The 27385-nt window shown below is 39.0% G+C and overlaps 1 protein-coding gene across 3 annotated transcripts in view; it reads right to left on the bottom strand.

The window, feature by feature from the left end:
• Positions 1 to 27385, bottom strand: part of TTC27 (tetratricopeptide repeat domain 27) — a 184360-nt gene that overhangs the window by 65223 nt on the left and 91752 nt on the right. For all 3 annotated transcript variants that reach the window (XM_061432053.1, XM_061432054.1, XM_061432052.1), the window contains exons 11-12: positions 20882 to 20977; positions 18018 to 18140 (exon numbers count right to left, since the gene is read on the bottom strand). In XM_061432053.1, coding sequence (XP_061288037.1) covers positions 18018 to 18140; positions 20882 to 20977 — 219 coding nt within the window. The remainder of the gene's footprint in view (positions 1 to 18017; positions 18141 to 20881; positions 20978 to 27385) is intronic.

The following is a 27385-nucleotide window of genomic DNA, read 5'->3' as shown; positions in this document are numbered from 1 at the left end:
CCCCAAAACCAGACAACATCAAATGTGGTGGGCTTGAAGTAGCACAGAAAGAAATGGACTTTCCCTATCTCTCCTCAGAATTACATGGACTTATAGTGTAATTTAGTCTGCATGGACCTTGACTGTTTCACCATCCCATTAGACCTTAACAGTCTTGATGACATCATGCTAATAAAACACAAGAAACTAAAAAAATTACGTGCCGATGTCAACCAAAAACTGGAAATTACACACTCTTAACACTGTAACTTGTTATTAAGAAAATTTTCAGTTTGTAAAAATTTATTTGATACATTCCCTAGAAGGAACTCATCTATTAAAATAACGTATGCAAAATAAATGTTTGTATTTTATTTTTATTATTTCTAGTTAATTTTGTTCTTACATCCTCTCAGAATGCTTCACTATCTGAACCTCTTTTGAAGAAGCTATAGTTTTCCCTCAAATCAGAAATTCTTCATTACCTATGTAACATAATCTCTAAAATACTCTGGGCATGGGAATTCTCTGGCAGTCCAATAAGTTTGATCCCTTGTTGGGGAACTAAGATCCCACATGCCGAACAGTGTAGTCAAAAGAAGATAAATAAATACAATACAATGCAATACTCTGGACCTATTAGAATTTGGCACTTTCCAAATACGTAAACTTTCAAGTAAAAGGGTTAAACCATTGCACAATCATATGTACAGGATTATGCTATGTACTTGCTTAATCTGGGAAGTATGTTTCCTAAAATCTCTTTTCCTTCTGATTTCATGTTAGAGTCGGTGAGAAGGGAAACTTGCTAAGGATTTGAATGGCAGAAGTAAAGCAACAAACATCCTTTACTCTTGGAAGGCTGTCATGGATAAGTGCATGTCAGTCGCTCAGTCGTGTCCGACTCTTTAAGACCCCAAGGACTGTAGCCTACCGGGCTCCTCTGTCCATGGAATTCTCCAGGCAAGAATACTGGAGTGAGTTGCCATTTCCTTCTCCAGGGGATCTTCCCGTGCCAGGGATCGAAGCCAGGTCTCCGGCACTGCAGGGAGATTCTTAACCATCTGAGCCACCAGGGAAGGCCCTTGTCATGGTTAAATATGACATCAAACAAGATGCAGAGATGTCCTGCAGATCCCAGCTTGACTATGTGTCCTTCTTGTCTCTCCACTTGCTGGCCATGCCAATCAAGAGTAACCCCTGGGCACACCATTAGACACTTTATTGGGGACCACAGAGCATTGCTATACAGATCCAACAGCTTTCCACAGATCTCTCCACAAGTTCCTGATGCATACTCCCATTTCAATGGCTGGCCATTCCTGGCTTCTCAGATTTCCCTGTAAGTTCTGACTTACTTGTGCCAATGCTTCAAGTAGATGGTGAGTCTTTCCCTGATCTTCTTACTCCCTCTTTTACACCTTCACTTCCCTTCCCACAATCATGTGGGAAGAACCTAATTCTTTTAGCACACCTCTTATTCCCCAAAATACTCAAAGTGGCTCTGCTTTCATAATCAAAACCTCAATATTATATGGTCTTTCTATTCATTTTTGTCTTTTAAGTGCCTTAAGTGTCCTTCCATCTGATAGTGATTCACAGATTAGTTTTATTCAGCACATTATTAAATGTATTATTTCACTTAATCTCTATAATAATTCTGAGAAGTAGATAATAACATCTGCATTTTGAAGACAAAGAAATACAAGTTTAGACTCTTTGATCAACTGGTAAGCCCCAAACCAAAAGATAACAGTTGAAAAACAGGACCTTGATTTCAGGTTCAATACTTTTTCTATTTCACATGAGCAAAAATAGTGGTGTAAGGATTTCTAAAAATTCCTTGCACCCGAAAAGCAGTAAGAAAACTGACAAAATGTTAGAATGAACTTTTTCAGAATTCTGGAAATTAATCAAAGATTTGAAATAATCAAGAGAGTGTTTATGCAAGAAAATGATCAAGTTTTATTAAGGAAAGCAAGCTTTGTGTCATTTTAATATGTACCATTCCTATTCCCTCTTCTCCAGCTCTGCACTGGCCTTGAAAACCAACAGCATGTTATCATGGTGAAAATTAACAGCCAAGCAGCCACCAGAAGGAACAAAATGGATTTGGAGCTCCTATGAAGTCTCATTCTCAGAAAACAGTCTGGTGGTTACCTGGAAGAGCCCACTTGCAAAGCCGTCTTTATTTAACCTGACTCTGAACTTGTCCAGTGACAAAACTTTGTCAAAGACAATTAGAGACAATTGATTAATCTTGCAGCTGCCTGAGGTGGTAAATAACACCTGGGGCAAACAATAGGCTAATCAAAACACTTAAAAGGAAAATAAGGGAATGAGATATAAATAAGGGCTTCGAAAAACTCCAACATATTGGTGGGAAACTAGAAATCCATGCATATGTGGGGCTATGCACATGCTCAGAAAATACATGAGAAGGCTTATGCGCTTACCTCAGGCTGACCTTGAGGCTTTGCACAAGCAGTTAATGAATGCTAAGGCAGAGGTGTCAATTGCCTATGTGTGGAAAGCATGTCCCAACACACAGACATCCCCAAATAAAAAGGAAGACAACACATCATGTTAACAGTAACCAAAAAGAGAGCTGGAGTGACTACACTAAGACAAAATACACCTAAGACAAAACTTGTTACTAGAACAAAGAAAGGCATGTTTTCATCATACTCACTCCATCAAGAAGATACAATAGTTACAAGTCTATATTCACCTAACAACACAGCCCCAAATTATATGAAGCAAAAATGGACAGATCTGAAGGGAAAAAAATATCTGGAGACTTCAATATTCAATTTTCAATAATGAATAGAACAACAACTATATACAGAAGATAGAAATAGAAGACTTGAACAATGCTATAAACCAACTAGACCCACCAGACACATAAAGAAAACTCTGTCCAGTTAACAGTAGAATACACATTCTTCTCAAGTGCACAGAGAACATTCTCCAGGAGATATACTACATGGTAAGTCACAAAACAAGTCTCAATAAATTTCAAAGTGTTGTTGTTGTTCAGTTGCTCAGTTGTATCCGACTCTTTGCAACCCCATGGACTGCAGTACAACAGGCTTCCCTGTCCTTCACCATCTCCCAGAGTTCACTCAAACTTGTGTTCATTGAGTCGATCATCTCATTCTCTGTCATCCCCTTCTCCTCCTGCCCTCAATCTTTCCCAGCATCAGGGTCTTTTCTAATAAGTCTGCTCTTTGTATCAAGAGCCAAGTATTGGAGCTTCAGCTTCAGCATCAGTCCTTCCAATGAATATTCAGGGTTGATTTTCTTTAGGACTGACTGGTTTGATCCCCTTGCAGTCCAAAGGACTCTCAAGAGTCTTCTCCAACACCACAGTTCAACAGCATCAATTCTTTGGCACTCAGCCTTCATGGTCCAACTCACATCCGTGCATGACTAATGGAAAAACCATAGCTTTGACAAGATGGACATGTGTTGGCAAAGTGATGTCTCTGCTTTTTAATACACTGTCTAGGTTTGTCATAGATTTTCTTCTGAGGAGTAAGCATCTTTTAATTTCATGACTGCAGTTACCATCTGCAGTGATTTCGGAGCCCAAGAAAATAAAGTCTATCACTGTTTCCATTGTTTCCCCATCTATTTGCCATGAAGTGATAGGACCAGATGTCATGATCTTAGTTTTGTGAATGTTCAGTTTTAAGCCAACCTTTTCACTCTGTTCTTTCACCTTCATCAAGAAGCTCTTTAATTTCTCTTCACTTTCTGCCATAAAGGTGGTGTCATCTGCATATCTAAGGTTATTGATATTTCTCCCAGCTACTGCTTCATCCAGCCTGGCATTTCACACAATGTACTCTGGATATAGGTCTATATAGTCAAAGCTATGGTTTTTCCAGTAGTCACGTATGGACATGAGAGTTGGACCATAAAGAAGGCTACGTGCCAAAGAACTGATGCTTCTGAACTACGGTAAGAGAGTTCCTTGGACTGCAAGGAGATCAAACCAGTCAGTCCTAAAGGAAATCAATCCTGAATACTCATTGGAAGGACCGATGCTAAAGTTGAAGGTCCGATCTTTTGGCCACCTGATATGAACAGCCAACTCACTGGAAAAGACCCTGATGCTGGGAAAGAGAAAGCAGGAGAAGGGGACGAAAGAGGATGAGGTGGTTGGATGGCATCACAGACTCAACTGACATGAGTTTGAGTAACCTCTGGGATATGGTGAAGGACAGGGAAGCCTGGTGTGCTACAGTCCATGAGGTCACAAAGAGTTGGACATGACTGAACAAGTGAACAACAACTCTGCATATATGTTAGATAAGCAGGGTGACAAAATACAGCCTTGACATACACCTTGTGTGCAACCAGGACCCAGGGAAAGGTGCAGTGACCTCCACAAAAGACTGAGCCAGACGCGCCTTTGAGTGTTTGAGTGTCTCGTGCAAAGGCATGGACATCATGCCGCTGGGACAGGGACTCCAGCAGCAGCAGACCTGGGTGGCACGGCATGTGGCCTAAGTTCTCTTGGAGGAAGTCACCATTAGCCCCACAATAGAGCCACCAGCCAGGCAACTCACAAACTGGAGCACAATTACACCAAATAAGTTCTCACACTGTTGCTGAAGTTCTCAGCCCCACAACAGATTTCCCAACCTGGGGATCAGGCAAAGGGACTGAGAACCCCCCAGGGAATCTGACTTTGAAGGTCAGTGGGATTTGATTACAGAACTTCCACAAGACTAGGAAACAGAGACTCTTAGAGGGCACAGACAAAACCTTGTGCTCACCAGGACCCAGGAGAAAGGAGCAGTGACCCCACAAGAGACTGAGCCAGGCTTGCCTGTGAGTGTTTGGGAGTCTCTGGCAGAGGCATGGGTCAACAGTGGCCTGCCACGGGGTCAGGGGCACTGACTGCAGCAGTCCTGGGGGGTGTAGCATGCTGGCATAAGTCCTTTTGGAGGAGGTCACCCGTACCCCCTACCATAGTTTGGCCTCAGGCCAAACTACAGGCAGGGAACACAGCCCTACCCATCAGCAGAAAATTGGAATTAAGATTTCCTGAGAATGGCCTTGCCCACTAGAGCAAGACCCACTTTTCCCCATAGCCAGTCTCTCCCATCAGGAAGCTTCCACAAACCTCTTTTCCTCATCCATCAGAGGTAAGACAGAATGAAAACTGCAATCTGAAAGTGTAGAAGTCATACAAAGTATATTCTACAACTACAGTGGGATGAAATTAGAAATCATAACAAACAAATTTGAGAAATTCACAAATATGTGGAAATTAAACAACATACTGACAAGTAAACAATAAGTCAAAAAAGAAATCACAGGGAAACTGAAAACACTTTGAGATAAACGTAAACAAAACTACAGTATGCCAAAACTTATGGAACACAGTAAAAGTGGTTCTTAGAGGAAAGCTTGTAATTATAAATGTCTATATATTAATAACAAATAGTATTAATTCTGGGTATTTTATCTACTGGAAGATGGCTCTGGAGGGCCAGAGTGGGGCAGTTTCCTACAGAAGCTAAAGAAACACTAAAGCAGTGACTTAGCTTTGTCTAAATTTGTTTGTTTTTTCCTCACAGTCCTATCCCATAGTTTGTGCATGCTAAGTAGCGTCATTCATGTCTGACTCTTTGTGACCCTATGGACCATAGCCCACCAGGCTCCTCTGTCCATTGGATTCTCCAGGCAAGAATACTGGAGTTGGTTGCTATGCCCTCCTCTAAGAGATCTTCCTGATTCAGAGACTGAACCCATGTCTCTTGTGTTTCCTGCACTGGCAGATGGGTTCTTTACCACTAGCGCCACCTGGGAAGCCCTCCCAACCCAGGGATTGAACCCAGGTTTCCCGCATTGAGGGCAGATTCTTTACCATCTAAGCCACCAGGGAAGCCCAAGTTAGTTGTTCAGTAATGTCCGATTCTTTGTGACCCCATGGACTGTAGCCCCCCAGGGTCTTCTGTCCATGGGATTTCCCAAGCAAAAATATTGGAGTGGGTTGCCATTTCCTACTCCAGGGGATCTTCCTGACCCAGGCATTGAACCCAGATCTCCTGCATTACAGGCAGATTCTTTACTGTCTGAGCCATCAGGGAAGACACATAGTTTCTTCAGATATGTCAACTATTTCTCCTTAAGAGTTTATACCTCTTGGTCCTGCCAACAAACCTAGCTTCCTCAAGGGCAATGCTTGCAGGCAATGTATTTCCTTTCTTCAGTTAGTCACACTGCATTCCCCAGTCTTCCTCACTTTCTCCAAAATGTCCTATTTTCTCTTCCCTCCTCATTTACCCAGCCAATTTATATGATTTATTACTAAATAAAGAACGACAAAGATGTGCCCAGTGAACATAAACAAAGCACAAGAGCTTCTGATATCACTTCTGCAATATCAAAATGTGGGTAGGAAGAAATCTTCACAGAATGTGAAAAACTTTGATATTTCTGGCTATGGGTTGCTACTTTCCTACTAGAAAACACAGATGTATGTTCTGACATAAGAAATTTGTCATCTTAACATCTATTAAGTAGGATAAAAATACATTCCCAAATATTCAAAGCCATACTTCAAATGGCAAATGGCTATAAAGAACATGGGGTGCCTATAGGAACCTGCAAATCTGAAGACCATTCCCTTACCCACACAAACGTATGTATCTTACATATATCTATTTTGTTTTGTAATTCCACACAACTATTAATAATTATTAATCTTAATATAACTTTATAGCAATGACTACACACAGTGAATCTCAGCATAAAATAAAGTCAGCCAAGATTATTAACTATGGCTAGAATAATACGTTCCTTACTTTATCAGGAAAATCTGTGGTGTTTAGAGCAAGGGTTACACACAAAGATGCCCAGAAATTCTTGCCAATTATTGAGAATGAATAAAGTAGGCTGGCAATTGAACATACAAAGGAACAAGCCACTCCTCTCTACCCAGTTAGCACAATAATGTGGGAATTTGGCCCTATGTTTCCACATCATTTGATTTTTTTAAGAGAAGCCAAGAAATCTAGATTTTTAGATGATATCACCTGAATGTGCTTACTCTGTTTTTTTTTTTTTTTCAAAGCATTATGTCAGTCAAACAAAATATCTCTTGCAACTTCAGATTTAGAAAATTAAACTCTTACCCTACAGTGGACATGACTTGCTCTTTTTCCTGCTCGGCATCCATTCTCTGATCTGATGATTACAGAATTACTCTTCCCTGAACAGAAACCATTCCATGTAGTACAGAGGCAGGGCCTATCAGAGGCCAGATTACATGCTTCAGGCTGTTCAGAACTTTTCTGTGAGAACTATGGAATTGACTTGAGTCCACCAGGGTTACTAAACTCGAGCTTTCAGGGGCCTTCTTGGCTGGCTCTCAGAGAAATGATACCATCTCAGCCCCTGGATACGACTATCATTATTAGTCAACTAGAAGTTTCAGTTGCATTAACTTATAAATTCCTTTTTTTCCCTAAGCTAGTATATGTTGGTTCTCTTACAACCAAAACCGTCCTAACACGTCCCTAGAAAATTCTGTTGCATAATTCATTCTATAGACTTCCAACTACAAGAAGATCTGTGAGAACGTAGGTGCCTTTTGTCAGAAAGACAGTTCAAATGCCAGTTCCACTGCTTACTAAAGGCATGACCATGAGTAAGCTCACTAATATGTTTAGAGTCTGTTTTTCATTTGTACATGACCTTCAAGAATTACATGTGAAATGTACCTAGGATTTTGTTAGGCACACAGTAAGCCCTAAACTAATGTTTGTGTTCCTTCTCAATCCCTCTACTGGAAAACCAGACTGAAAAGCAAGAAGCTTGAGGTTTCACTACTAGGAAGAAAGAAACTTGAAACAGCTTCTAGAAGCATTAAAATTTTCTGTAAACCATCATACTAGTTAACTGTGTACAGTTTCTCCACAGATAGCAGAATTGCTGTTGTTAAACTGTTAAATAGGTGTTTATGTAACCAAGGCCAATGGGACTGGAGGAAGTTAGGTCAAAGGGAAAAAGTACTGATGCTACCAGGTTAAAAAGCTGAATTCTTCCAGATAAGGCTGATTTCAACCAAACATCAGGTTTTTCTTTTTTTTTTTAATGAAAATGTGTAGCCACAGGAGGAGGCCCTAGAGATCTCAGAGAAAGAATCTGTACAGGATACAAACCTAGAGGAACATTGCTTTACAGAAGGATAGCAGAGGGAGAAATATTTTGCTGGTAAAACAGAATTTGGAATCTATATATGTCTGCAGTATCAGACTATAAGCTTCTTGAAGGTAATTTTTTTTTTTTTCTCATCTTGGAACACCACTGCCCAGCACATAGTAGGTGCTCTATAAAGTATTGAATGAATTCAACTGAAACTAACAGTGAAATCCCAAAGGCTTCAGATTCTACAAAGAAACATAAATGATTCTTCCTACTGAGAACAAAGTGAGAACACCTTAAGGATAGCGGGCTGACATCAATACTGAGTATGACTGAATTAGGACTGATCTAACAAGTCAGTCCAAGCAGAGAGGTTATACAGCAGAATCTGAACTTCACAAGCCCTTCTCACCCAAGTGATCACAACTAAGAAGTTACTCTCAGGAATTCCCTGGTGGTCCAGTGGTTGAGAATCTGCCCTGCAATGTAGGGGACATGGGTTAAATCCTTGGTCCAGAAACTAAGATCCCACATGCTACGGAGCAACTAAGCCCGTGCGCTACAACTCCTGAGCCCTCAAGCCACAACTAGAGAGTTTGTGCCACATAATGCAACGAAGATGACTGATGACACAACTAAGATCTGGTGCAGCCAAATACATACACAAATATTCAAAAAAAGAGAGAAGTGACTCTGAGGACTAAAAACATCAACAAGCAAAGTGACAGCCTGAGTTCCCTACCCTGGTAATTTAACTTTTGACCAAACAGTCCAGTGTTGAGAAGTAGCTGAGAACTTCAGATAAATACAAGCAAAAAAGTTAATATATAAAAGTGAAATATATGCCACATTGGGACTTATTTACATTTATGATGGTGTATTTTTCTACAAGCTGTTACAAGGGATATTCAAGGTTTGAGGGAGGACCCCTACCCTGAGTACACTAGGATTCTGGGAAGCACCCTGTTAGAGACAAGGCCCTAGATTAGGCATAGAGAATACGGGTGACAGCAAACATCTCATTCAGATATGAAAGAAAAATCAAAAGCTTTACACACGAGCAAAAGCTGAGAGAATTCAGCACCACCAAGCCAGCTCTTCAACAAATGCTGAAGGATCTTCTCTAGACAGGAAACACAGAAAAGGTGTATAAACTCAAATCCAAAACAACAAAGTAAATGGCAACGGGATCATACTTATCGATAATTACCTTAAATGTAAATGGGTTGAATGCCCCAACCAAAAGACAAAGACTGGCTGAATGGATATAAAAACTAGACCCTATATATGCTGTCTACAAGAGACCCACCTCAAAACAAGGGACACATACAGACTGAAAGTGAAGGGTTGGAAAAAGATATTTTATGCAAATGGAGACCAAAAGAAAGTAGGAGTAGCAATACTCATATCAGATAAAATAGACTTTGAAATAAAGGCTGTGAAAAGAGACAAAGAAGGACACTACATAATGATCAAAGGATCAACCCAAGAAGAAGATATAACAATTATATATGCACCCAACATAAGAGCACCGCAATGTGTAAGGCAAATGCTAAGAAGTATGAAAGGGGAAATTAACAATAACACAATAATAGAGGGAGATTTTAACACCCTACCACACCTATGGATAGATCAACTAAACAGAAAATTAGCTAGGAAATACAAACTTTAAATGATACAATGGACCAGCTAGACCTAATTGATATCTATAGGACATTTCACCCCAAAACAATGAATTTCACCTTTTTCTCACGTGCACACAGAACCTTCCCTAGGATAGATCACATCCTGGGCCATAAATCTAGCCTTGGTAAATTCAAAAAAATTGAAATCATTCCAAGCATCTTTTCTGATCACAATGCAGTAAGATTATATGACAACTATGAGAAACGCTGGGCTGGAAGAAGCACAAGCTGGAATCAAGATTGCCGGGAGAAATATCAATAACCTCAGATATGCAGATGACACCACCCTTATGGCAGAAAGTGAAGAGGAACTAAAAAGCCTCTTGATGAAAGTGAAAATGGAGAGTGAAAAAGTTGGCTTAAAGCTCAACATTCAGAAAACGAAGATTATGGCATCTGGTCCCATCACTTCATGGCAAATAGATGGGGAAACAGTGGAAACAGTGACAGACTTTATTTTTGGGGGCTCCAAAATCACTGCAGATGGTGACTGCAGCCATGAAATTAAAAGACGCTTACTCCTTGGAAGGAAAGTTATGACCAACCTAGATAGCATATTGAAAAGCAGAGACATTACTTTGCCAACAAAAGTCCGTCTAGTCAAGGCTATGGTTTTTCCACGGGTCATGTATGGATGTGAGAGTTGGACTGTGAAGAAGCCTGACCGCCAAAGAATTGATGCTTTTGAACTGTGGTGTTGGAGAAGACTCTTGAGAGGCCCTTGGACTGCAAGGAGATCCAACCAGTCCATCCTGAAGGAGATCATTTCTGGGTGTTCTTTGGAAGGACTGATGCTAAAGCTGAAACTTCAATACTTTGGCCACCTCATGTGAAGAGCTGACTCATCGGAAAATGCTGGGAGGGATTGGGAGCAGGAGGAAAAGGGGACGACAGAGGATGAGATGGCTGGATGGCATCACTGACTCGATGGACATGAGTTTGTAGTTGCTTGCTCCCCTCCTCCGTGGGGCGATGCCCAGTCCTACTCACTCTCTGACAGCCAACTGTTCACTAATTGCTCTGGACGTTTATGTGTGTGACTGCACCACAGTCTGGCTTAATTTTTCAAATGAGAACTGCCAACATAAATATCCCAGGTCCAAGATAAAACAGAATAATTAAAAACAGGCCTTGTTATCCGATTAGCTGATCATCTCCTATTCATATCACCCAGTGATATTTTCGGTGAGTGTTTTGCCTGTTTTCCTCATTCAAGTGAACACAACAGGTTTTACCTTTCAAATTGACCATCAAATTTTAAAGGATTAACAACAAGGATGGGGGCGGGCAGGTGCTGGGGAAGGAGTATGGCTTTTAGAGGAAAGGCAGGTCTGAGCTTGGATTCCAAAATCTGCCACTTACTGAGGCTAATCAGTAAAATGGCAAAAACAATTCATACTTTGTAGGTTGTTACAAATATTAAATGACAAGGACAAAATAATTCTATAAGGAATGTAGTACATAAGAGGCTCTAAAACTGCATTACATAATAACAGCATGCTCACAGTACCTTAGCATCTACGGAGCAAAAATAAAAGTTCTTCTATTTCTATTCCTTAAAATTAAGATGTTAAAATGAGACCAGAGAGATCTCATAATAAGTTTTTAGAGAGAGACTATACAGCGGGGCTTGGAGAAGTTTCTTTCACCACATGTAGGGTCCATAAAGAGTGACCAAGTGAAGATCTGCTTCAATGCAATAACTATTCTATGAATACCTACTAGTCCTTCATTCAGCAAATGTGAGTTCCCCCAAGGTGCCAGGCCTTTGCTATAAATAAAATAGACACAAGTCTGGTTCTTAAACTGCTTACAGTCGAGCAGGTGAGCTAAGTCAGTACAAGGGATGATAAGTGTGGTGCTGGGTATTAGAGGCACACACAGGAGAATCTCCAGATCTCTGGGGGCGATTTCAGGGAAAGCTCCTTGGAGGAAGCAATTACCAAGGAGAAGTCTGAGGAATAAGGAGTTAGCTGAGGGAGGACAAGTTCTAGACAGACAACAGCATGTGTGAAGGTCCTGAGGTCAAACCAATGCTGCAAAATCAACAATTCCAGGTAGTTTAGCCCTGCCAGAACTTTGGACACAACCTGAGTGAGTACAAAGGGGGGACAAGGCAGAGGTAATAGAGGAGGGAGACAAGCATCAGCAATGTCAGTAGGACTCAGATCATGAAGTGAAGACCATTCCAATAAGAGTTCTGAATTAATCCTAAGAACACAGCGAAGTTCCTACAGTCAGAATGACATGATTCAGTTCAGTTCAGTTCAGTCGCTCAGTCATGTCTGACTCTTTGCAACCCCATGAATCACAGCACGCCAGGCCTCCCTGTCCATTACCAACTCCCAGAGTTCACTGAGACTCACGTCCATCAAGTCAGTGGTGCCATCCAGCCATCTCATCCTCTGTCGTCCCCTTCTCCTCCTGCCCCCAATCCCTCCTGGCATCAGAATCTTTTCCAATGAGTCAATTCTTCCCATGAGGTTGCCAAAGTACTGGAGTTTCAGCTTTAGCATCATTCCTTCCAAAGAAATCCCAGGGCTGATTTCCTTCAGAATGGACTGGTTGGATCTCCTTGCAGTCCAAGGGACTCTCAAGAGTCTTCTCCAACACCACAGTTCAAAAGCATCAATTCTTCGGCACTCAGCCATCTTCACAGTCCAACTCTCACATCCATACATGACCACGGGAAAAACCATAGCCTTGACTAGATGGACCTCTGTTGGCAAAGTAATGTCTCTGCTTTTGAATATGCTATCTAGGTTGGTCATAACTTTCAAGGAGTAAGCGTCTTTTAATTTCATGGCTGCAGTCACCATCTGCAGTGATTTTGGAGCCCCCAGAAATAAAGTCTGACACTGTTTCCACTGTTTCCCCATCTATTCCCCATGAAGTGATGGGACCGGATGCCATGATCTTCATTTTCTGAATGCTGAGCTTTAAGCCAACTTTTTCACTCTCCACTTTCACTCTCATCAAGAGGCTTTTGAGTTCCTCTTCACTTTCTGCCATAAGGGTGGTGTCATCTGCATATCTGAGGTTATTGATATTTCTCCCGGAAATCTTGATTCCAGCTTGTGCTTCTTCCAGCCCAGTGTTTCTCATGATGTACTCTGCATAGAAGTTAAATAAGCAGGGTGACAATATACAGTCTTGATGTACTCCTTTTCCTATTTGGAACCAGTCTGTTGTTCCATGTCCAGTTCTAACTATTGCTTCCTGACCTGCATACAGGTTTCTCAAGAGGAAGGTCAGCTGGTCTGGTATTCCCATCTCTTTCAGAATTTTCCACAGTTTATTGTGATCCACACAATCAAAGGCTTTGGCATAGTCAATAAAGCAGAAATAGATGTTTTTCTGGAACTCTCTTGCTTTTTCCATGATCCAGCAGATGTTGGCAATTTGATCTCTGGTTCCTCTGCCTTTTCTAAAACCAGCATGAACATCTGGAAGTTCACGGTTCATGTATTGCTGAGGCCTGGCTTGGAGAATTTTGAACATTACTTTACTAGCGTGTGAGATGAGTGCAATTGTGGGGTAGTTTGAGCATTCTTTGGCATTGCCTTTCTTTGTGATTGGAATGAAAACTGACCTTTTCCAGTCCTGTGGCCACTGCTGAGTTTTCCAAATTTGCTGGCATATTGAGTGTAGCACTTTCACAGCATCATCTTTCAGGATTTGAAATAGCTCAACTGGAATTCCATCACCTCCACTAGCTTTGTTTGTAGTGATGCTTTCTAAGACCCACTTGACTTCACATTCCAGGATGTCTGGCTCTAGGTTAGTGATCACATCATCGTGATTATCTTGATCCTGAAGATCTTTTTTGTACAGTTCTTCTGTGTATTCTTGCCATCTCTTCTTAATACCTTCTGCTTCTGTTAGGTCCATACCATTTCTGTCCTTTATTGAGCCCATCTTTGTATGAAATGTTCCCTTGGTATCTCTAATTTTCTTGACGAGATCTCTAGTCTTTCCCGTTCTGTTGTTTTCCTCTATTTCTTTGCATTGATCGTTGAGGAAGGCTTTCTTATCTCTTCTTGCTATTCTCTGGAACTCTGCATTCAAATGGGTATATTTTTCCTTTTCTCCTTTGCTTTTCACTTCTCTTCTTTTCACAGCTGTTTGTAAGGCCTCCCCAGACAGCCATTTTGCTTTTTTGCATTTCTTTCCCATGGGGATGGTCTTGATCCCTGTCTCCTGTACAATGTCACAAACCCCATTCCATAGTTCCCCAGGCACTCTATCTATCAGATCTAGGCCCTTAAATCTATTTCTCACTTCCACTGTATAATCATAAGGGATTTGATTTAGGTCATACCTGAATGGTCTAGTGGTTTTCCATACTTTCTTCAATTTAAGTCTTAATTTGGCAATAAGGAGTTCATGATCTGAGCCACAGTCAGCTCCTGGTCTTGTTTTTGCTGACTCTATAGAGCTTCTCCATGTTTGGCTGCAAAGAACATAATCAATATGATTTCGGTGTTGACCATCTGGTGATGTCCATGTGTAGAGTCTTCTTTTGTGTTGTTGGAAGAGGGTGTTTGTTATGACCAGTGCATTTTCTTGGCAAAACTCTATTAGTCTTTGCCCTGCTTCATTCTGTATTCCAAGGCCAAATTTGCCTGTTACTCCAGGTGTTTCTTGACTTCCTACTTTTGCATTCCAGTCCCCTATAATGAAAAGGACATCTTTTTTGGGATCTGCCTTTTAGGAAGCTTGCTCTGACTGCAGTGTGAGAAAAGAACACGTGGGAACGCTCTTAAATCACATAAAGAGACTACCTTCGAAGAAAAAGAAAAAAAACAAAACCCAAACTAAATGTTAAAAAAAATCTCAGCTGTTTTAGAAATAAAAGATTTGTTTGGCAAGTTAAAGGGGAAAAATTTTTAAGTCTAATGGCCACAATCATCTGCTAATATAGCATAATAAAAGATAAGGCTGTGCAGCTCAGGTAAGCCTTCTTTCCTAAGAAACAAGAGAAAATACTACAGGTTCCAACCTAAATCTCTCCACCTCTTTTCACCCTGCCTTCTCCAGGCAACTTAATACCTGCTCAGTCTTTCTCTTTTCATTTTGCTCAACAAAATGACTCAATTGAATTCTATTATAGAAAAGTTTGGAGAAACTGCATTAAGTGTGCCAGATAGCTTTAAAAAATTAAATGCTAACAGATGAGAACCAGTTCTGACCTCAAGGTCAAGCAAAATTAATCTTCGCTATTTTGCCAATGGTCATAAATAACAAGAATTTCTGTAGGTAGTTTCTAAATTAGAGAGTCTGAGATCTTACTAGTGGGGTGCAAACATGAGCATCATAGCACAATAATTAGACTTAGATACTTTTCTGAATTTGCCTTTTAAAAATGAATTATGCCATTAAGCACTAAAGGCAAAGATTAAAATTTCACAAACTTCCAGTTAATTCTAAATGTGATGACAACTACTGGTATGCAATCAAATATTAAAAGAATCTCAGCTGTTTTAGAAATAAAACATTTGGTTCCATCTTGAAGCAAAACTTTTTAGGGTCTATGATTAAACTGATTTGCAAATACAGCATGAAAAATAGGTAAGAGGTCTTTTATATGGCAAATAACTAAAACCAATCTTAAAATCAAGATTTTGAAGGATGTTTGGCTGTAACTCACAAAAGACTTGAGAGAAAGTTAATAACTGTACATTCCTAAAAATTAAAATACACACATTTTATAGAGTGATTTAAAACACAGAAATTTATCATTACTCTAAGACATTTCTTACAAGGTTTACATGCATATTTAAAAAATAATAATACTGCTACTAATTTGAGGGACTTAGTCAAATACATTCTCTGAAAGGAATGGACTAATATTTTTTATTCTCTAGTAAGAGTATCTCTACTTTCCATACTCACTAAAAATAACTAAGTAAATTTAATATAGCAAAGTGTGCTTTGGGTATTTGGGATCCACCAACTTGCTTAATTACTTCAAAAATTTCCATATTTTTATATATAGTTATTACTTATTTGTTCACTGACCAATGGGAAGAATGATGCAATGGTAACTACATCAATGGTATCCTGGGAGTCAAGAAATAATTCACCTCCTTGTTAAACAAATATCCGAATACTACTTGTACGCCAAAGGGCACTAAATAAACACTTAAGTCTGCGAAGAAACATGATACTGTATCTCATCAAATTTGAGATGCCATCAATTTTAAGACTAACTCTTAACTAATAAAGAAAAAATGTTTTCAATTACATTATGACATAATGCCTTGGATGAATCACATCAGCTTCTCATTGCTTGATATTTTTTAAATCTACTCAGAAAAATTTGGCAATTTTTCCTGCCTCCAATACACTGCTTGATATTATAAACAGCAATTTTTTTTTTCTTTTACGAATCTTGGTATGAAACACGGCTTCATCTACATTGCGGTGTCTTCCGTTCTTGGCTCCCATAAAGCCTTTAGTTATTGTTTTTAAAAAGTAAGTGGAATTGTGATTATTTTACCAACAGCACATGTTTACTTCACTAATGTTAAATTCACATCTCTCCACTCTGTTTTGGTCCTTTACCATTTCTGTTTCAATGCCAAATCATAATGAAATCTTTTTAAATATACTTTAAATGGCAATTAAATCCAATGTATGTAGAGCTGACACTGTACATAACTCAATTGAAATGATGATACTAAATACAGCTACAACTAAAACTTGTACAAGCACAAGCAGTTTGAACCTGGCCAAATGGCCACCTGACAGCCACTGACAGATGCCATCAAGCGGCAGATACAACCCAAATTCAAAGATATTAAAATGTGGGAAAAAAAATATGAGTCTCAGAATCAGTAATAGCAGTAAATACTCACAGAGCAAATACTCACAGCAAATACTCACGAGGAAAGAGCACCATTCTATGTACTTTTCATATGTTATGCACGAAAATCTGTCGGGTACGTAGATTATGTGCCTCCAGGTGAGGAAGCTGAGGCTTGGGGTTGGGGCGCTAAGAAGCTTGCCCCAATATCACAAAGTTAACATGTGCCGAGGCTAGCTTTTGAATCCACAATCTGGGCTATGCTTTTAACCACTATGTCATGTGGTCACTTAAGTTATTAATCAATAACTAGCTCTGTGACTTAACCTGAGTCATTAGAGACTCCTTTCCTTATCTGGAAAAGGAAGGAACTGGAATGGATGATTATGGAGTCCCTTCCCAGAAAATACTATAATTCTATAATCTTTTATAATAAAATGTTATCCTCATGGTAGCCTCTCCTTAACCCTATAAAATTCAAAGACTTTCACCACCATTACTGACTAGTGAAAAGAACCTAACTTTTACTATTATTCTAAAATTCACACACTTAGGAAAGGTATTAAGAAACAGACATACATGTACCACTATTTCTCTTTTTCAGGATGATGGCAAAGGCTGACTATAGATACAAATGATCCAATTTCTGGGTTTTACTCTGCCTGTGTACCATACTTATGATAGAAATTTACCACTTAAAATTTTAGTCCAAAATTAACAAATGATTTCAATGTGTCCATTTTAACAGATATACAGGGTGCACAGTCCTTTAAAAATTCTGTTCATTTATGAGGGAAAAAACAACAGATTAATAACAGATGCAAATATTACAACATTTTCTCTCTTGACCCAATTTAAAGGATGGAATTAAACGTGCATTACACACTTGACAACTCTTTTGCCCCAAGGTGGGGGGTGGCCGAGGGGGCTGTCCTAACCTGTGGATCTTCTACAGGTCGAGCTACCCTCCCTCCTAGGTAACCCTGCTTCTGACCCACAGCCTCTGATCATCAGGCAACCTAGTGATGCTTAAAATATTTCCTAGTAGTTCACTTTGAAGTTGTCTACAGAAGGAGAGTTAATAAAGGAAAGAGACGAAAATGTGCAATGTCTTTAAAGCTTTCATTATTTATTCATAAACATCAAACACTGTATTAGTTTTGGGCCTTGCTTTTTTCCTTTATAGTACACATGCAGACATAAAATAATCTGCCCCAATGGAAGTCAGAGAAAACATTAAAAAGATTTCTGATGAAAAAAGTGAAAAAAGGAATATAAGCGAACTGTTGGCAAAAGTAGGTTTAAAAAACAAAACAGGTAGGATGATGGCTCAAAGATGAAAGGGTCTGGCCAGAGCATAAAATTTCACTATTACATACCTTCCCATGCTGCCCAGCTCTTTCGTAGCAAATGACAACATCTTCCCACATTTCTAGCTTCTCAAATATCTGAAGGGCTGAATTGGTACATCCCAACTCAAAGAGTAAACCTGCAAGTTGGCGCTAGAAAAATCAAATAAAAATAATGAACAATCCTTCGCACATTCACACACAGATTTCTGTTCCATTTGTAGGTATATCTAATCTGCCATTTTAAGCATCTGCTTATTGCAAAAAATGCCTAATATCTATAATTCACCCTCTGCTGAAAAAACATATATGTTTCCTACATGTTGAAAAACATACAGGAACTGTTCAAAATACACAATATATCAATTTTTCCCATGAATTCAGAACTTAAAAGGCAAAATCTGCACTTCTTTATTATCTAGAAAGTCTATACATGACAATCTCTGTTGTAAAGCTGAGATCAAATAAGTCAATTTTTAAAACTCTGTTAAAGTGCCCCTTATCAGAAAGGCAAATATAAATGTTGCTGAGGATGTGAAGAACACAGAACTCTTGTGCACTACTGGCAGGACTGTCAATTTGTCAATTTGCAGCCAATATACAAAACAATATGAAGCTTCCTCAAGAAACTGAAAACAGAGCTACCATATGATCTAGCAATTCCACTTCTGGATATATAACTGAGGAAAATGAAAACACTAATTTATTTTAATAAGTACACTCTAAAAAATTTAGCTACCTAGTTTCCCAGTACTTGGCAGATAAAATGGGACAAACTGTGATAAAGTGAGTGAAGGTTAAGTATATTCAAGAATAAAAACAGTGTATTTTATAAGTGGTCCATCCTGCAGGAATAGAAAAACAATATTAAAAAGGTTTAAAAAACTGGGAAAACTCATGAGTAAGGTATGGTTGTAAAATTCAATACATATTTAAGAGCTAAGAAGCTAACAGACATGGAACATGCAGAACTAACAAACTCAGAAAGTAAAATGAAACTATAAAATTTCATTTTATAATGAAAATTACATTTTTATATATATTATTAAAATATGTTATATATTATATAAAATATATATTATAAAAATAAATATATATCTATTATATATATTATAAAAATATATTATAAACATAAAAATAAATAAAAGTAATGGCTCAATTCTTCTGTATCCCATGAAATATAGGAGAATTTGGCTATTTTAGAATATGTGATTGGACATTTTCAAAAACTGAACATCACATGTGGGAGCTGGAATAAATCTTAATGCTCATATAGTAAGGAGTTCAATCTTTCTAATAGTGACAAAGTTATGGCATCTAAGCTGATATGGCTAACTAGGAGTAAAGACGAATATGTTTTATAATAAACTGTGCTGTTATTTCCTGATCTTTAAAAATAATACATAAAGATATGCTTACTCCCAAGAAATAAAACTGATTTAATTTCTTAATGAAAGAGGATGTTTATCTAATTGCTCAAAGATCCCAAAATCCACAGCTTCCTAAGCAGACAAAATAAACACTGAGCCTATTTGAACAGTATTTAATTTTCCTAATGTTTCTGTTCAGAAAGTAACAGCTACACCCTCAACAGACATGCTTTGTCATAATAATAGCTTAGAGTTTGATTTGTTTATACACCACAAACCACACAGTACAAAGACAAAGCACTTGACAAACTTCACAGATGAGGGTTAAAAACATGCCAAAAGTTCCCACTGCTAACACCTTTCTGATGAAGAATCTATCCTTTTGAGATGATATGAAAACATTTTTTGTGCCTGTTTTATCGAGATGTCTTCAATAGATGAAGTGAATCCCAATGTATAATAGACCCCCTCGCTTACCCTGAGCTTACGAATATACTAATAATCTACTCTAAGAAATCTTATGAAGATTCTGAGTCACTGAATTGTGGGTTGGCATTTATAATTCTAAGTCACTACCTATGTGCATAATTCACAAGAGATGACAGGAAGCTGGTTAAAATGACAATGGTTACTAAATCATCAAGAAATTTCTGGCTGGCATTATTTGACTCCACTTAGCTTCTCTGTGCCACAGCTTTCACACTTGTAATTCGGGATTATTTCACAAAATTGTTGCAAAAAAATAAGATAATGTGTGTGAAAGGCAGAAAAAAATGCGTGCTTCACAATAAATGTGCAGTAAAAGCTGGCTGTTATTCTCTGGAATAATTACAACCCAATGAAGATAAAGGAAAGGAGGCAAACTAGACTACAAGTTGGGAAACCAGAGATGCTCATGAACTGCTGTGTGATCAGCACTGGAAAAATGTAGTTACTGGTAACTGCCCTGGGCCGCCATTTTTTTTCGAGGATTAAGAAACCAGAATTATAAATTAAGAGACCAGACCAGGTGTCTAAGTTGTCTTCAGTGAATAAAATTTTACAAAATAGAGGAATGACACCTGTAACACAGGGGAACCCATAGGGCAAGAGCTAAACTAGGTGTTCTCATGTCGTTAGAAAGAGCAAAGTAGTTAAAGGCATTTCACATTATCAACTATCAAATAAATGCTTTATTTTACCTTTTGTAAACAATTTGCTTAAAAGGTTCATTCTTTAGCAGAAAATCCTTACAGGGCTTTTAAACATAAATAGTTATTTTGAAAATGAAGACTTCTGTGGCTCTATTATTTAATTTCAAGAATTCTATTTAACCTAGTTTACATTCTTTTCAATGTTTTACAAGTCCAGTATCACTTCATTCAAATAGCAGTTTGAAGTAATTCCCAGCAATTCCCAGCTAGATACTTTTTATTTTCCTTGAAATATATGAAAACTCCAACATAAATTTAGTCATTTTTTTCTAATGCATTTATCTTTCAAAAGAGAAGTGTTTTCCATATCCAATGACAACAACGAAAATACCTGAATGGCCCAGTGAGGTGGCACTTGACAGCAATAGAAAATCTTCAGACGTTCCAATACAGACGCAGTCTTATCTTCAAATTGGTCTGCAAGAGCCTTAAGAGCACGTATCATAATCAGAATCTATATGAGTAATAGCTTTATAATATGAACAAGATTTTTGTTGCAAAAACAAATAGACATATAAACAATAAAGAATACAAGTTACTTTGATACTGTGTTGGGATGTGTGAATATTTTCTTGAATTTCCATAAATGTTAAAAAAAATCTTAAAATTAACCAACATTTATGTAATTTGAACATTAAAAAAAACAAGAAAAATTTTTTAAAATGAGGTTTCCTATAGTAGTTCTTTCAAAGAACTAGCCTTATTAATCCATCTTTTTATTTTTTCTATTTTCTAAGAATTGTTTTTAGCATATCTATTTCACAACCATAATGTGACAACGGCCCTTTCTAATGTAAATCAGAGATAAATTACATGAAGAATTTCATTTAGGACTATTTTCTCAGGAATAAAATGAAATCAAAGGGTGTCTATTTGATCACAGAGGGCTAAGTCTCTTACTCTTCAGCAACAGAACCAACCATAAGGGAGGACACTCATTCATTGAAGACCAGTGAACAACTTCAACCTGCATGCGCTGAGGAAACCCTCTGCTGGGCTCAAATGTACTTTGTACTAGATAACTGAACCTACAGAACCTACAGAGGGCAGACCAACAAGACAAAGATGGCTGACTCTAAGAAGGGGACCAAGGCCAAGTGCAAAGCTAAAGGCTGCCACTAAGTGGTGGTCACAAGATAAGCATCACAAGACCTCACATATTCAGCATCGAAATGAATACAGACACTCTGGAGTCCTAGAAAACACACGGACAGCAGTCTCATTACCATGATCATCTTTACCTGACTCTTCATTTGTCATCTAGTACATATACATGTTTTTTCTGTTTTACACTGAGCACTTTCAACTGTGCATTATTATGACCTTTTCTGCATAATGCAGCACTCAAATTTTCTCTTTTTGGCCAACTGACTAGGTTTCACAGGCCTGTCTTACAAAGATTATATGGCAACAATACAGCAATTTTAATACACATATTATGATTATGTAGGAACATTCAAACAACTAGGGTCATGGCATCTGGTCCCTTCACTTCATGGCAAATAGTTGGGAAAACAATGGAAAACAGTGAGATACTTTATTTTCTAGGGCTCCAAAATCACTTTGGACCGAAACTGCAGCCATGAAATTAAAAGACGCTTGTTCCTTGGAAGAAAAGCTATAACAAACCTAGATAGTGTATTAAAAAGCAGAGACATCACTTTGCCAATAAAGGTCCGTCTAGTCAAAGCTTTTGTTTTTCCAGTAGTCATGTACGGATGTTAGAGTTGGACCATAAGAAGGCTGAGCACCAAAGAATTGATGCTTTTGAACTGTGTTGTTGGAGAAGACTCTTGAGAGTCTCTTGGACTGCAAGAAGATCAAACCAATAAATCCTAAAGGAAATCAGTCCTGAATATTCATTGGAGGGGCTGATGCTAAAGTTGAAACTACAATACTTTGGCCACCTGATGTGAAGAGTTGACTCACTGGTAAAGACCCTGATGCTGGGAAAGATTGAGGGCATGAAGAAAGGGACAACAGGGAATAAGATGGTTGATGGTTGGATGGCATCATCAACTCAATGGACCTAAGTGTGAGCAAACTCTGGGAGATAGTGAAGGACAGAGGAGCCTGGTGTGCAGCAGTCTACAGGGCCGCAGAAGAGTTGGACATGACTGAGCAACTGAACAAGGAGAGCATCCATGTATTTGAGAATGGTGAAGCACTGTGTTGGCAACTTACTTTCCAAAACTTCAGGATACAAAAGACAGTTGGTCCTCTACCTAGAACTTTTCTGTAAGCTTGAAATTTTTTTAAGTTTTAATGAAATTAGCTTTTAAAATTGAAAAAAAAAAGTAAGAGGTAGTAAATCCAAACTTCCTCGTAAAAGGACAAGAATCTAACAAATCCCACTATCAGTAAAAGGAGACCAGTTTCTGAGCAGGGGAACTGCTTCTCAGTTGGGGAAAATAGGAAGTTCTTTATATTATATGAGGTGGAAGATATATCTGTTAGCCTAAGAAGATCCTGCCGAATGAGAAAACACTCACTGCATCACTTCTTCGACAATCCAAGATGCTATTCAATCAAATCAGTCAGAACAAATTGAGTCATAACCAGACTCCTAAAACCATCTTGGTCAAAATATTTTTAAAGTTTTCTGGCCTTACTTCAGAGAAACTTAATAACAAAAAGGTTGCATACTTCTGCCCAAAGCTATTTAGTTGGAGGAAAGGGAGAAGAAAAACTTCTGGCTGAGTACATATGGTTACAATATATAAATAAAAGGCTTACTGAATTACTTCATTAAGGGGACAAATCTTTCTTTTTATCAAATTCTTTTTCTTCCTTTGGAAAGAAAAAATAAATAATGCTTATTTAATAAGCACAGAGGACAAGATGGTTGGATGGCATCACTGATCCAATGGACAAGAGTTTTGAGCAAGCTCCGGGAGATGGGGAAGGACAAAGAAGCCTGGTGTACTGCAGGCCATGGGGTCACAAAGAGTAAGACACAACCAAGTGACTGAACAACAACAACAATTAAATAATTAAATGCCAAAAGCAATATCCCAACTCTTACTTTTATGAAGTCTTAGTTCATAAAACTAAGTTTAAAAATAGTTTAGTTTAAAAAAGTTTAAAGTTTAGTTAAAAAAAATCTAAAACATTAGATTTTCAAATGAAACTCATGCGTTTGTGGCAATCTAGCTAAAACATATTGAGCAGTGCTCAGTAAATATTTCCCAATTTATTAATAAACAGATTTACTGGCAACCCACTCCAGTATTCTTGCCTGGGAAATCCCATGAACTGAGAAGACTGGCAGACTACAAACCACGGGGTTACGAAAGAGTCGGACACAACTGTAGTGACTTAGCACGCACATTACGTATTTCAGATACTCTCAGACACTTTTAATTGACCTCACAGTGTTCCTGATACTCTCAGATACTCTCCAAAATAGCAGAGACCAGTGTAGACAGTAGAGGACCAACATTTATTTGAATTTGATATCACAAATAAGCTCCTGAACAAGTACAGCCACATTTTGTAAGAATTCAAATAGACCATGTGTATGATAAAGATTAAAAACAGAAGTCTAACCTATTTTCAATTCTGCATAGAATATACTTCTTCCTACCTTAAATATGACCACCACCAACAAAGCCAAGAAAATGAAGTTGTCCAGTTCCTCTACTGAATTCAAAGTACTCTCTTATTTACTAACTCACTACAAATACAGGGACTTAGTCACAGTTCATCTCCAGGTTTTTCAGAGCAGGATTATTTATAGTGACTCATTCTGAAATAATTCCATTATAGTCAAGTGGACTGGAGTCCTTCACAGGAAAAAGTGTAGATAAGTGAGGTGGCCTGAATTCTGTTCTAGGTCTACCCACAACAAGTCAAATCATTTAAGCACAAAAGCACTCATCTACCACATGATTTTCCAAACGATCTTTTGCACTTCAGACACTCGAGGCATATGCCTTTTTCAAGAGTATTTTGGGCCTTCCTTGGTGGCTCAGTGGTGAAGAATTCACCTGCCAATTCAGGAGACACAGGTTCCATCCTTCACCCAGGATGATCCCACATGCCACAGAGCAACAAAGCCCAAGTGTCACAACTACTGAGCCTGTGCTCCAGAGCGCGGGAACCGCAGCTACTGAGCCCACACGCTGCAATTACTGAAGCCCGTGTGCTCTAGAGCCTGTGCTCCACAAGAGAAGCCACTGCAGTAACAGGCCCACGCACCACGACTAGACAGCAGCCCCAGTTTGATGCAACCAGAAAAAAGCTTGCACAGCAACAAAGACCCAGCACAGTCAACAATTTAAAACATTTTAAGAAAGAGTATTTCGTAGGATTTCCAGCATTTGAAAAGGTTGTCAGTCTCAGGTACCATTAGCCCAACACAAGTATCAGGTTTATTCCCCAGGGACAAACCATACCCAAGTAGTCCGAAAGACAAAGGCAAGACGCCAAGTCCTAGGAGACTGGGACTGCTGAATGGGAAGCCTGAGTTTCTGCTGTTAATGTGTGTGAATCAGATCACATCAGATCAGTCACTCAGTCCTGTCCGACTCTTTGCAACCCCGTGAATTGCAACACGCCAGGCCTCCCTGTCCATCACCAGCTCCTGGAGTTCACTCAGACTCACGTCCATCGAGTCAGTGATGCCATCCAGCCATCTCATCCTCTGTCGTCCCCTTCTCCTCCTGCCCCCAATCCCTCCCAGCATCACAGTCTTTTCCAATGAGTCAACTCTTCGCATGAGGTGGCCAAAGTACTGGAGTTTCAGCTTTAGCATCATTCCTTGCAAAGAAATCTCAGGGCTGATCTCCTTCAGAATGGACTGGGTGGATCTCCTTCCAGTCCAAGGGACTCTCAAGAGTCTTCTCCAACACCACAGTTCAAAAGCATCAATTCTTCGGCGCTCAGCCTTCTTCACAGTCCAACTCTCACATCCATACATGACCACTGTAAAAACCATAGCCTTGACTACACGAACCTTTGTTGGCAAAGTAATGTCTCTGCTTTTGAATATGCTATCTAGGTTGGTCATAACTTTCCTTCCAAGGAGTAAGTGTCTTTTAATTTCATGGCTGCAGTCACCATCTGCAGTGATTTTGGAGCCCAGAAAAATAAAGTCTGACACTGTTTCCACTGTTTCCCCATCTATTTCCCATGAAGTGATGGGACCAGATGCCATGATCTTCATTTTCTGAATGTTGAGCTTGAAGCCAACTTTTTCACTCTCCACTTTCACTTTCATCAAGAGGCTTTTGAGTTCCTCTTCACTTTCTCCCATAAGGGTGGTGTCATCTGCATATCTGAGGTTATTGATATTTCTCCTGGAAATCTTGATTCCAGCTTGTGTTTCTTCCAATCCAGCGTTTCTCATGATGTACTCTATATAAGTTAAATAAACAGGGTGACAATATACAGCCTTGACGTACTCCTTTTCCTATTTGGAACCAGTCTGTTGTTCCATGTCTAGTTCTAACTGTTGCTTCCTGACCTGCATATAAATTTCTCAAGAGGCAGATCAGGTGGTCTGGTATTCCCATCTCTTGAAGAATTTTCCACAGTTTATTGTGATCCAGTCAAAGGCTTTGGCACAGTCAATAAAGCAGAAATAGATGTTTTTCTCTTGCTTTTTCCATGATCCAGCGGATGTTGGCAATTTGATCTCTGGCTCCTCTGCCTTTTCTAAAACCAGCTTGAACATCTGGAAGTTCACAGTTCACATATTGCTGAAGCCTGGCTTGGAGAATTTTGAGCATTACTTTACTAGCGTGTGAGATGAGTGCAATTGTGCGGTAGTTTGAGCATTCTTTGGCATTGGAATGAAAACTGACCTTTTCCAGTCCTGTGGCCACTGCTGAGTTTTCCAAATTTGCTGGCATATTGAGTGCAGCACTTTCACAGCATCATCTTTCAGGATTTGGAATAGCTCAACTGGAATTCTATCACCTCCACTAGCTTTGTTCGTAGTGATGCTTTCTAAGACCCACTTGACTTTGCATTCCAAGATGTCTGGCTCTAGGTCAGTGACCACATCATCGTGATTATCTGGGTCGTGAAGCTCTTTTTTGTACAGTTCTTCTGTGTATTCTTGCCATCTCTTTTTAATATCTTCTGCTTCTGTTAGGTCCATACCATTTCTGTCCTTTATCGAGCCCATCTTTGCATGAAATGTTCCTTTGGTATCTCTGATTTTCTTGAAAAGATCTCTAGTCTTTCCCATTCTGTTGTTTTCCTCTATTTCTTTGCATTGATTGCTGAAGAAGGCTTTCTTATCTCTTCTTGTTGTTCTTTGGAACTCTGCATTCAGAGGCTTATATCTTTCCTTTTCTCCTTTGCTTTTCGCTTCTCTTCTTTTCACAGCTATTTGTAAGGCCTCCCCAGACAGCCATTTTGCTTTTTTGCATTTCTCCATGGGGATGGTCTTGATCCCTGTCTCCTGTACAATGTCACAAACCCCATTCCATAGTTCCTCAGGCACTCTATCTATCAGATCTAGGCCCTTAAATCTATTTCTCACTTCCACTGTATAATCATAAGGGATTTGATTTAGGTCATACCTGAATGGTCTAGTGGTTTTCCCTACTTCTTCAATTTAAGTCTGAATTTGGCAATAAGAAGTTCATGATCTGAGCCACAGTCAGCTCCTGGTCTTGTTTTTGCTGACTGTATAGAGCTTCTCCATCTTTGGCTGCAAAGAATATAATCAATCTGATTTCAGTGTTGACCATCTGGTGATGTCCATGTATAGAGTCTTCTCTTGTGGTGTTGGAAGAGGGTGTTTGTTATGACCAGTGCATTTTCTTGGCAAAACTCTATTAGTCTTTGCCCTGCTTCATTCCGTATTCCAAGGCCAAATGTG

This window comes from Bos javanicus, chromosome 11, assembly GCF_032452875.1.
Source record: "Bos javanicus breed banteng chromosome 11, ARS-OSU_banteng_1.0, whole genome shotgun sequence".
Classification (NCBI taxonomy): domain Eukaryota; kingdom Metazoa; phylum Chordata; class Mammalia; order Artiodactyla; family Bovidae; genus Bos; species Bos javanicus.
Note: the sequence above shows the minus strand (reverse complement) of the source record. Positions and strands in the feature narration are given on the sequence as shown.